Source organism: Porites lutea, chromosome 7, assembly GCF_958299795.1.
Source record: "Porites lutea chromosome 7, jaPorLute2.1, whole genome shotgun sequence".
In the NCBI taxonomy this organism is placed as follows: domain Eukaryota; kingdom Metazoa; phylum Cnidaria; class Anthozoa; order Scleractinia; family Poritidae; genus Porites; species Porites lutea.
In genome coordinates this window covers 33,366,876-33,378,378 of record NC_133207.1, presented here as the reverse complement: position 1 = coordinate 33,378,378, position 11,503 = coordinate 33,366,876, and the positions used below count along the sequence as shown (strand labels likewise).

Sequence of the window (11,503 nt, the reverse complement as noted above, 5' to 3'; positions counted from 1 at the left end):
TGTTTCTCCAGCTTACTGTAGGGGACCACGACTAACAGCTAAGGGAACAACCCACACCCGTCGTGTTGCCTCACTGCGCACTCATGTTGAGAGAAACATTCTTAAGTTGAAGCAATTTAGAATCCTTTCAGGGGTTATTCCTCTTTTGTTGAAACCAGTGTTGGACAGAATTGTTTTTGTTTGTGCTGCCTTAACTAATTTATGTAAAAGGAGCATAAAGTAGACATGCATATAATGTATTCAGACCAATGATTATTGCTTTTATTGATTTTTGTGACTTGATCCTTAGTATACATTCCTATCTTGTTACTGTTTAAGGCTCTTAAATGCTTCCAGGAGAATGGAAGGAACTATTTGTTTACAATAAAACTTATTAACTTTTGTCACAACAGTTTTCCAGAAATCAGCATTGAAATTAACTTTTACTACATGTATACCCTTACTGGTGTAAGTCACAAATTCACAAGTGTTATAACCTGAAACTGCCATGTAAGTTTGAACTTGAAAATAGTGCAAGTGGTTATTATCAAGGGAGAAGTTCCCATCTTTATCTTTTACCCCACCGACACTAGGTAACAGAAAAGCATTTTTGGGGTCCAGGTCTTTTCCATTAAAAGGGCATTTAAATTCCACCACAGCAGGATTACAACATGAACATTTTCTAATGCCATCTAAGCTAGCACCTAGCCATGAGTATTCTGTACTTAAAAGAAGACCAGGCTCTTCAAGTTTAAAGGCACTATGCTGTTTCTCACAAACTTTAGAGTAGTAAAATTTTGCATTACTTTCTTCTTTTATGCCATACTCTATGGCATCAGGGTATCTTTGATTTTCCTTATATTCTTTTTGTGTGATGAAATTTTTTACAGTGAGGGATACATCAGTTAGAGGATTTTTTTCTATAGTATTTTGTCGAGTATAAAGTGCTTTAATAGTTTTTCCTGTCACTAAAAGATGCCTCATCTCATGCCATGTTTTCCTTTGGTGCTGACCCTGAGTGGATTTGTTGATATTTTCTCTGTCACTGTTTGAAAAGGTCAGCACTTTAAGAAATTCTTCAGCAACATCAGAAAGGTTTGACTCTGAAGTATTGTCAACATTTGCCTCAATATACTTTTTAGCTTGGGACATGATAGACAGATGTGAAATATTATATTCAGATTGCTGACTGTCATCATTGTCATCAGAGGTTATTGGAGCTGGTAAGAAATCAAGAATCCCAGAAAAGGGATCAATTTTTCTTAGTTTTTGTGCAAATTCCAATTTTTCATTTAAAGTTATTTCATTCCTGTGTTTCATTGGCCTGGGATCAAAAGAGTCAATCCAAGAGTCATCTTGTGCTGTTACTTTTCTTTTGTTTCTCTTTCCATGACCATGTGATACTTTCATTTCTAAAAGAGGTACTGGTTTGTTCTTGGGTGTGGGTTTTGGGTTCCAATATGCAGACACAGAGGTGACAGACTTTTCTTTGATTGGAAAGAAAATCATCAAGCTCAAACAATGTCGCACCCAAGTGTCTGCATCCTTGATCAGCTCCACCCTTACATCTGCAGAATGCAGAGTACACAGAACCATTTGAATCAAGCACAAACCATAGTCTATAATACTTTTCACCCTCTTGTGTTTTTTCTTTCTGTGTTGGTATAACCCCTGCCACAAACACAAAATAAGTACTGCCATCAAGATCTTGCACAGTCTTTACACCAAGGCTTTGAACATGGCCATTTAAACATAAATTATATTCTTCAAATGAACGCCAAGAGGACAGCATAGCTTTGTCGTAATCAGTTTTACTCATTATCAAGTGATTGAAAATGTCCATCAGTCCAAATGGAGGCAGCTGTGAGAAGTCATGAGACAAGGATGACATTTGAAAAGGATCTGGAATTTTAAGTCCTGCAGGTAAAGTAAGGCGTCTAATCAAGCATTCATCAATAGAACAATTTTCAAAATCAGGATCAATGGGAAGGTCCATACTAGCAATTGCTTTAGCCAGCTCAATAAGTTGGGGCTTGCGGTAATTGGAAACTTGAACACCCCTTGCTGAAATGAACTCTTTGATGACTTTTATATCCATGTTGTCAAAGTTAGGAGTGGCATGGGGTTGTTTTGAAGAAGTGGAGGTTGAGCTAGGTTGAGTTGTGGTAGTTTTAGTAGCTGGAGATGGATTTTTTGCCTTTGGAGCAGGGTCTTCTGATGATTCCATTGCAAAATTGGTTTTAGGAGTTGTTCCATTTGTAGGTGCTGGGAATGATTGTTTAACAAAGTTTTTCTGGGGTTGTGATGGCTGTGTGGCTTCAAAAGTTGCAGATGTTTGCTTTGCTGTGGTTGGCTGTTTATGATTGGCTTTAGTCGATGTTGGAGATCTTTGTTTGAAATAAGTAGCTTGTGATGGCTGTTTAGCAGAATCAATACTACTACAAGATGAAGATGATTTTTTGGCTGCAGTATCTGTACTTGATAAGTTTCCTTTTGTTTGTTTAGTGGGCTGAGTTTGGGGGGACTGCTTCATAGTGTTAGTTGTTGTTGAGGATACTTTGGTTGGAGGACATGTTTTTGAACTTTGTTTGACAGCTGAAGCATACGATTGTTCAATATTATCCAAATCTATTACCACTGAGGATGGTTTATTTTCAGGGGGGGGAGCATTACAACAATTTCCTTGAGGAAGAAGGAGATTGAAGTGGTTTGCTTGGGCATAATCATCATAATATTTCAGAGTAATGGGACATCCACAACCTTTCTTTGTTTCCATAGGAGAGGAAAAATTAGTGATCTTGAGAGGGTTAAAAGTGAACCACTTTTTTTCTTTAGTCGAAAATGTGCTAATAGTTCTCTTGAGCAGTGTTGCACAACTAAAGATGTCAACAGTTTCTGCCCAAGACCCAGCAAGTTTACTTTTCTTAACATGTTCCTCCACTGAACGTGATGCAAACAGCAATGGCTGAAATACCTGCGGATATTTCTGAATAAGGGAGTTACACAAGCTTCGAATTTCCCCGTGTTTTCTGTCACTTGTTTCATCCCTCCATAGGGCAATCGCTCGGTAGAAACAATTTCCATCCCCTCGTACAACAACTTCTGTCCTTTGTGGGTGTAGAATTCCATCGGCCATAGTAATGTTATATCACTTGTAACTAACACAGAAATGATCTCGGCACGCGTAATTATAACTGAAAAGGTTTTATTGAATCAATCTCCTCAAATTTATACCTAAATTTTTAACTATTTCGAGGCCATTACTTCACGTATATTAAGGAAATTTCACAATCAAACTTACGCAAGAAAGAGTCTTTATCGATAGATTTTATTACATTAAGCCGATAATAACTTACAATTTCCACGCTCAAACATCGATCACCTCCTCTCCTCCCAAAATTACCGCTAAAATAGGTTATTCCTTGTCCAAAATCACTTTTTTTAACGAAGAAACAACTCTACGCCATACATTTCTTTATAGCGACTTGCAATGTTTGCCCCCTGGCGATCCCACAATCCTTTGCTCAAAACAGACGTCTCCGATTACTGGAAAATCATTCATTGCGAAACCCTAGCGCGGAGTCGGCAGTAGATGCCTTGTGTGCAGGAGATGCACTGAAAGCTGTGACGTCAATAGAGGGTAACGCAATGTCACAGGTAGAGCAGGCAGGATCACCTCATTACATACCCAGCGAGACTGCATGTAAATACCTGTATCGTTAATTAACGTTTCAAACGAGTTCACGATGGAAGAACACGCTTTTGACAGCTCAAAGCTGCACGGATATCTGAGAGAAAACTTGGCGGACTTCCCGCCTGAAGAAGGAGAACTAAAAGTCTTCAAGTTCAGGTGAGACCGATCGATTGAAAGACGCATGAGACGCTTGATATACGAGATTTCGAGAGATTATGTCTTTTTTTTGTGCGAGTCGCATGGTTTAAACTTCCAATTGTATTTTGCATATAATCAGAATACATTCTTAAGTATCCCTGATCAAAATTTTTCGGCAAATGTTTCTCATCATGCTCACCGTTCGAAAATTACTTTCTTTAAATTACATTAGTATGCATAAAAATTATCTGTTTGGCGGTGACCTTTGTTGAATAAATCGTCCTCATTCAATTGTGCACTACGGTTTGGTCTTTGAACAAAGCCCTCAAAAACAAAAACCATTAACGTATTTTATTACCTCGTGGTTGCCCATTTTCATTAACAGATTTTCTAGTTGCCGGATTTAAAGATTTAGCTTAAATTCAACCTTATAAAGTTCACCCTCGGCTCATATCCACATTCGTTACAAAACAATAGAATGTTGCCCATAAATTTATTTTTCGTGGTACTTACTACTAAGAAAAATTAGATCAGAACTGTTTTCTTTTTGCTGATTATTTGATTTGACTTTCCCACTTTTGTTCCTCCGCAATGTTTGCTCAAGGCTCCGTGTGGTCACGAAATTGTGGGGAAGGGTCATGAGTGACGACACAAAGAACGGTTTCGTACGATATTTGATTAGAAACAGGCAATGTCACGCTATTTGTTACCTTTTTAAAAGCTAAAACTTTACTTCATATCAATTGAATTCCAAAAGAGTAGTCCTGTTTTGATATTAAAAAATTATATTCAGGTATTAAAACGTCTTCTGTCAGTCTGTTGCAACTGATGACAAGGGATGGACATGGATTGAAACTTAAAAAAGCGGGGCCAACTTTTTCAACTTTTCCTTGTTGCAGGCATCCCTCCCTTGCTATTCCTTGCCATCCGTTGCAAGCAAGGCATTTAACAATTATTGCACGAGGTTGAGCAAAATATCGTGATTTGTCAGTGGCGAGCACTGGATCGGCTGAGGCAAATAATTGATATGGGAGACACTGACAAATCACGATATTTTGCGATTACCGAATTCAATAACTGTTTTATCCTTCAGTCACCGAGTTTGTTCTTTTATAAATATCCTCGGGAAACTGCCATTTTCACGCCAGAGCGATCGCAAGAAGGAGAAAAGCGTGCTTTCATTTGCGCATGAGCAGAATATTATTTGTAGTCGGCAAACTTCGGCAAACACAGTTGGACGACATTGCGCATGAGCAGACCATTATTTGTAGGCAGTTATTTGCAGGTCATATGGTGGGCTCTCTGCCAATGAAAAGGTAGTGCTCCCTGATGAAATTTGTTTGATAATTTATCTTATTCATATCTCTAACGGAGCCTTATTTGAATGACCTAAAACAGAAAGATCATCATGAGCCCAAGTCGTCATCTGAGGCACTCACTACTTCACATGCATGAGCCAAATCTATTACTAATGAGGAAAAGCCATAAATTGGTCATTTGTAGCCAGTAAACAGGCTTTGAATTGAGAGAAGGGGAGCGAAAAATCGCGAAGAGACGGCCTGTAAAAACATGGAGGAGGGGAAGTGGTGGAATGGAGTTGCATAAGGTTCGGCTCATGTAAAGTGCGGCGTTTGACCCTGGCCTAAGGATCGTAAGGTGCCACTTGTTTAATAATAATAATAATAATAATAATAATAATAATAATAATTTTTAACCAGGAGGCTCTCTCAACAGGGTGATTTTCGGAGAGCTCCTGAAAATAGAAAAGATAAAAAGATAAAAAGAAGCGTAAAACGATAAAAAGCCTCAAAAAAACTTCCCTCACTAAAAACCTAAATGATCACAAAGAACAATTAAAAATATTATAAAATTAGCGCTAGATAGTCAGAAAGTCATTTGATTTTCTTAGAAGATATAAAACTGTTCAGAGTTTAACAACACTGAAAATAACTATAAAAATTACGTTTAAAATACTCGAGGTTAAGCTTTTAAGCACAGATCTAGACTGTTTCAGTCTTTAACAGCTTTATAATGGGTCCTTTGTTTTCCCTAGTTTCTTCTTACAAGGGGCAGTCTCAAGTTATCTTTGTGTTGTGTATCGTAGCCGTGTACATCTTTATTACCAATTAATTTCATTTATATCAACTTGCTTTGAATTGAGAGACAAACTTAGCTTATCTCCGGAATAATTAATCCTACTGATGGTCAGAAATAAACAATGATTAATAAGTTTCAAATTATTTTAAATATTTAATTTACAAGGAATCAATGAGTAATTTCAAGTAGCTTTTGCAATACTGTAATACTTTGTTATGGTCATGCAAATAAAGCTTATTGTTGTTGTTGTTGTTGTTATTTGCTAACAGATCCATACTGTGCGCTGAGATCTCATTAACACATTTATAAACGTAAAGCCAACGATGAAAAAGTCTGCGTTTCTCCAAGGTTAACCAACCAAGGGCTTCAAGCGCGTCGGTGGCAGATGAATGAAAAGGGCGGTCTAATATAGTTTTGGCAGCCTTGTTCTGCAGGAGTGGTAAATTGTTCATGAGAACAGCATTGCCCTTATCCCCCCAAACATTGACGGCATAATCAAACACCGGGAGAATGAGACTGTTAAAGAAAAGAATACATGCACTGCGTGGAAGCAAACTCTTATTTCTCCGTTTAAGTCCTAAGCGTTGATTTATCTTTGTGGAAATATATTCAATATGCTCCGTCTAGGTAAAATTTGAGGACAAAGAAACACCCAACGCCCTCAACTTCTTTGACATATACTTAGAGAGATATAACGGTGGAAGCACGCAATTTGCGATCGCTGTCAATAAGCATGGACTTGGTGCGCAGACTAGGTGCACTGCTTCCTATGATTCAGGTAGAATTGAAACCACTGAACAGCATTAGGAGTTACATCCCACGGAAGATAACTTGGCGAACAGGATACTGTCATCCACAATATCGAAAGCCTTTGTTTTTGCAATGCTTGCGTTTAAACTGATCTGATTAACAACTGGGCTCCTGGTTAAAGTGGACACTCATTGTTAAAATCCATATCGTTCAAACTGAACTTTGTTATGAATCCTTGTTGATTATCTCCTTGCAGTGCTGGAACTTCAAATCCTACCTTTCTTCTTCGAAAGAATGGCAAAGAATTCGTGTTGAGGCATAAATCACCAGTTGAAATGTATGTTGGATACCACAAGGTCAGTTGAGTTGCTGTGTCAAGTTCTCAAATCACATTTCTAGTTGGAAGACGGGCGAAGTTGATTAGTCAGGGAGTGAGGTACTCCATAAAGGACGGAAAAAAGCGGTTCATTTCATAACTCACAGTGATACAGTGTAAAAAGTACCAAGTCCGAGCATTATTTAATGTAATTCACGTAATAAGCAGATAATAAACCGAGACCTATTACGAATAAAAGCCGTTTCGTTTTTATTTTATATTTCAATTAGTAATTTCGACGAGTTGCCCTAATTTGCACAAATCAGAAGGATTCTGGTATTAGTAGAAAATGACGTCATCATCAATGGCATATTGTGACACGTGTCCTGTATACCAATAGATTTACCAATGCATAATTACAACAAATCGATAGTGGCCTTTTTCTCGGGCAAAAAAGAATGGATTTAAAATCGTAATTTTTTTATAATTTAACAGGTTGATGTGGAATACAAAATCATGTCTGCCCTCAGTGGTGCTTCTGTTCCGGTTCCTAAAATGTACCTATTCTGCGAAGACAAGACAGTTATGGGCCAAGAATTTTACGTAATGGAATATATCAAGGTACAACTTTCGACTTTCGACTTTCGACTATCAATTATTATATCGCCAAATCTGAAAAGAGGTCGTTGGCCCATGATAATTGATAAGAACATATCCCTCTTCTTTCTCAAAATAGCTCGGTGTAGTCGTTCAGAGTTAGTGTTTACGTTCCTATTGTCTACCTCGCCATGTAGTTGTGGTAATAGCATTATCTTTCTATTCGGTATGGTATTGCCGTTTCTCCTACGAGCTCGGGTGACTTCATCCTCGGAGACCCAGGGGCAGATTGTGGGGGCGAGGGAAAGTCTAAGCGGGCTGAAAAATATGACTCGAAGAAAAGTAAAGAACGGCGAGAAGAGCTCTTCTCGCCGTTCTTTACTTTTCTTCCTGCCGTATTTTTCCGCCCGTTTAGACTTTCCCTCGCCCCCACTTTCTGCCCCTGGGTCTCCGAGGATGGGGTGACTTACCCTTACTTGTACAAGGGAAGAGTTATCGTAAGGTCTCCGGTTTTTCAATTATATACGAAGTTTTACAAGGACACAAAGAACGGCCTCATGGCAAACTAACATGCAAATTAATCTGATTTTTCCTTAGGGTCGTCAGTTCCCGGATGCCAACCTTCCAGGCGTCCCTGCTGACCAAACTAGGGCTATCTTTGAGGCTGCAATTAGAACTTTGGTACAACTTCAAACTGTGAACACAGACGGACTTCATCTGGAAGGACTTGGTGACAAAGAGAACTACTTCCAAGCAAGGGTACATAATCAAAAAGGTTTTAATTTAAAGAATAAAAATACTTTTTACAAAACCAACGATACTAAACAGAACAATAGCATCACATAGGAGCAACCGGTCACTAGCCGGAGAAAACCAGCAAAACTCAGTTGATCTTTATATTCTCATGTCCAAACCGGAAATGTTTTTTAAAAGTTAGCAAGCTTCTCTTGGTTTGTTTCAAAAAGAAGTAGGGGGCATGGCTAGTAGACATGGCTGGTATAAAAACAAGAATAAACGTCATTTTTTCTACTGCTTTTTCCAGCTCGAAAAGCTCTACGAAGGATACAAACGAACCGAAAGGAAGGCAGTTCCAAAGGCTCATCAATTAATGGAATGGCTAAAAAATAACTTGCCAAAGGAAAACAGGAAACCCGGTACGTAAAACATGATCAAGAATTAAATACTTAATAAAATCATTTAAAGAATTGAAATCAGATTTAAAATGATAAATCTTGGTTTGATGTAACCCTCCCTCGTCAACGTGCGCTGATGATGTTGAGTCTATAGACGTTGCAATGTCGTGAGAATATTCTCACCTATCAGATGAGCGCCGTTTCGTTTCCTCCGTTTGCTTCTTAAAGCTTTCAGCGCGCGTGGTAGATGGTTCCAGTCAAGATGGCCTCCACGTCGACATTATGGAGAAAGTGCAAAAAAAGGAATCATTACAGTAATAGCTTTCCTTGAGTAAACTATAGCTAAAACTATAAAGGAACTAATGAAGGCCATTAAAACAATTATCATGATTTGAAAGACAGTTGAAAAGTTCCTAGTTGGTGAAAAGTGTAAGTTAATTTAGAATTTTATATTTACGTAAAAGGTGCGAGACCTGAAACGGTAACAGTCTCTTCAGAGAAAAAAAATGGTCGAAGCTGGTAGTCTTAATTGTTATAGTTTATTTGATTTCAGTTATTTACCACGCCGATTACAGAATTTCAAATATGATATTTAAGGAAGACGAGGTGGGTTTAAGATTTATCTTTATATACAAATCAGATTAATAAGCTATTACGCGGGATAAGAGATAGAAAAGAGTAGTCTATCCTTCTGAGCAGTCCTGATACCCCAAATATTGCCTTTCCTCTGCAAGGAGAAACGACGCTGATATCCCTTAAAATAAGGGTTGATCGAACTGAGGGACTTGAGGGACTCTGGGACAAAAAAACTCAATGTTTCTTCCATAACTAACCTTGAAAGACGTTTTTTTCCTCCGGAGCAAATTAAGAAATGAATAAGTTAAAGTAAAGTTGCAAAAGAAAATACCTATCGCTACTTTACGCCGTCATCAACGTTACGTGTCATCCCTACATGTACATACATGCACTCATTCCTAAGAGGCTGTTTTGATTCTCTAGATTCAAGAACATTGTTCTCGCGGCTCCACTTACCAACGCGCTTAAGTCCCCGCTAGTTTATTGCAAGCTAGGTGTGTAGAGTGAGTTTTGAGTATTTTCCTTCTCGTTTAAGCCCCAGATTCTGGCCGTCATAGACTGGGAAGCAGCTTGTTGGGGGCATCCATATGAGGACCTGGCCTATTTTTGTTTTCCGTTTCACTTTCCCGCTGAATTGGAAGTCTTACCTACAGGAAAAGTAGGTAGGTGTCCTCGCTGATTTGAATTTTGGACTTAACAAGGCAATGCTGTCTCAGTGCGACCTTTGTTATCCCAGACCTTTGTGCCTCTTTTCAAAAATCTTTGCCCTGGTCACATTAAAAATGTTAGAACTAACCTTTTTCACCTGACGAAATGACGTCAGAACGCACAGAAGCTTAGTCGACGAGGAGATCCTAGGATTTTTAACTGATATCATTTATACACAAGGCAGTAAACTAATTATATATATAAAAATCACTCCGCTAACGTTGTTTGTTCAACCAACTATATTCTATGAAGTGCAAAACGCAGTAGTTTTTTACTTTATCCCAGGCTACTACTCAGAAGGAATTCCCAGTGAAGAGTCACTACTCTCGCTGTACTGTCAGCTTTCTGGTGAAACACTTCCGCTGCCAGACTGGACATTTTTCCTGGGGTTGACATTTTTCCGTGTCATCGTAAATATCCAGGTAGGTGTAAGAACGAAAAAACAAATAGAGGAAACAGATGTTTTCTTTAGAATAGGGGATCCGCAAGAGATGCTTACTGCAACTTGAGGCAACCCTTCATTCCACTCTTTCACTCTTGGGATTTGTAAACAGCTGTGAAGTGAAAAGTGGTACCTCAAGGTTCTTTTTTGTGACCTGACGTTGAGTCTCATAGTGTCGACTTAACACGTTTCCATCCGCGACACTTGCCCTTTAGCTGCGCTGTTTTCTTAGAGCCCTTTCCAAAAGTCAGGACTGGCCGGCCAAACCGCCGGTCATTTTGTAAATGAAATGGCTTTTCTTGAGAGTTTTCGCCCCCAAAATCTATCACTTCCATGATATATGATATTTAGGAATAGACTGATCTGGCGGAAAAGTTCTGATTTGTGGTAAAATTCTCTTTACGACTGGACTGGACTACCTCAACCCGGTGCCCAGGGCTTTTCCATTTTTAAGGGAAAAGCCCTGCGGACGAGGTTGAGACTACCTGTCCAATTAATCTAACTTATGGCAAGCGCCCTTACTCATAAAATCTTGCACCACACGTACATTACCCATGCACAAATGGCACTGGCGTGGGGTAGGGTGGGGGGAATGCCGTATTAAAGGGACACAGTCAGCTGATGCACATGCGAATGAGGTACACGCTTTTTTAATCTGGCAAAAACTACTGTCGAGGTCATCAGTGCAGACCCAAAGCTGACTGTGTTCCTTGAAGTACTCTGTAACTGCTTAATATAATACATCCACAAAGTGTTAAAATTCTCTATCATTTCCTTACTTTTTCAGACCGTGCTAGCCCAGCTTACGGATAGCCCCGTTCCATTCCCTTTCCCTGTCGAGAGTATAGCTAATATGCTTGAACCACTGGCAGACTACGCCTGCAGTTTCGTAGGAGTTAAATAAGATCCGTCAGGTGGGATGGTTCGTGTATCATACACCGAAGGCAAGCCTCTTATTACACCCTGGCTAAGCGTAAAACAAACTTCTCTAAAATTCCTCATTTTTATGATTTATGCTGCTGATTTCCATGGAGACTAACACAGAGAACACTAAAACCAAAGCCAAAGTTATG

General features: G+C 39.0%; 2 protein-coding genes across 2 annotated transcripts in view; both read left to right on the top strand.

Annotated features, from left to right (window-relative positions):
* The window catches only part of LOC140944818 (uncharacterized), a 1,482-nt gene extending 1,259 nt beyond the window's left edge, over window positions 1-223 (top strand). The window contains exon 1 of the mRNA XM_073393922.1: window positions 1-223. This exon is cut by the window's left edge and continues 1,259 nt beyond it. Within this exon, the coding sequence (XP_073250023.1) occupies window positions 1-223 (223 nt within the window).
* Window positions 224-3,675: 3,452 nt separating this feature from the next.
* Window positions 3,676-11,417, top strand: LOC140942695 (acyl-CoA dehydrogenase family member 11-like). Its single transcript, XM_073391660.1, has 9 exons — window positions 3,676-3,829; window positions 6,915-7,014; window positions 7,470-7,595; window positions 8,169-8,330; window positions 8,614-8,725; window positions 9,258-9,310; window positions 9,816-9,942; window positions 10,274-10,410; window positions 11,218-11,417. The coding sequence occupies exons 1-9, from the start codon at window positions 3,726-3,728 to the stop codon at window positions 11,332-11,334; spliced, it is 1,038 nt and encodes a 345-aa protein (XP_073247761.1). The 5' UTR covers window positions 3,676-3,725; the 3' UTR covers window positions 11,335-11,417.
* Window positions 11,418-11,503: the final 86 nt, after the last annotated feature.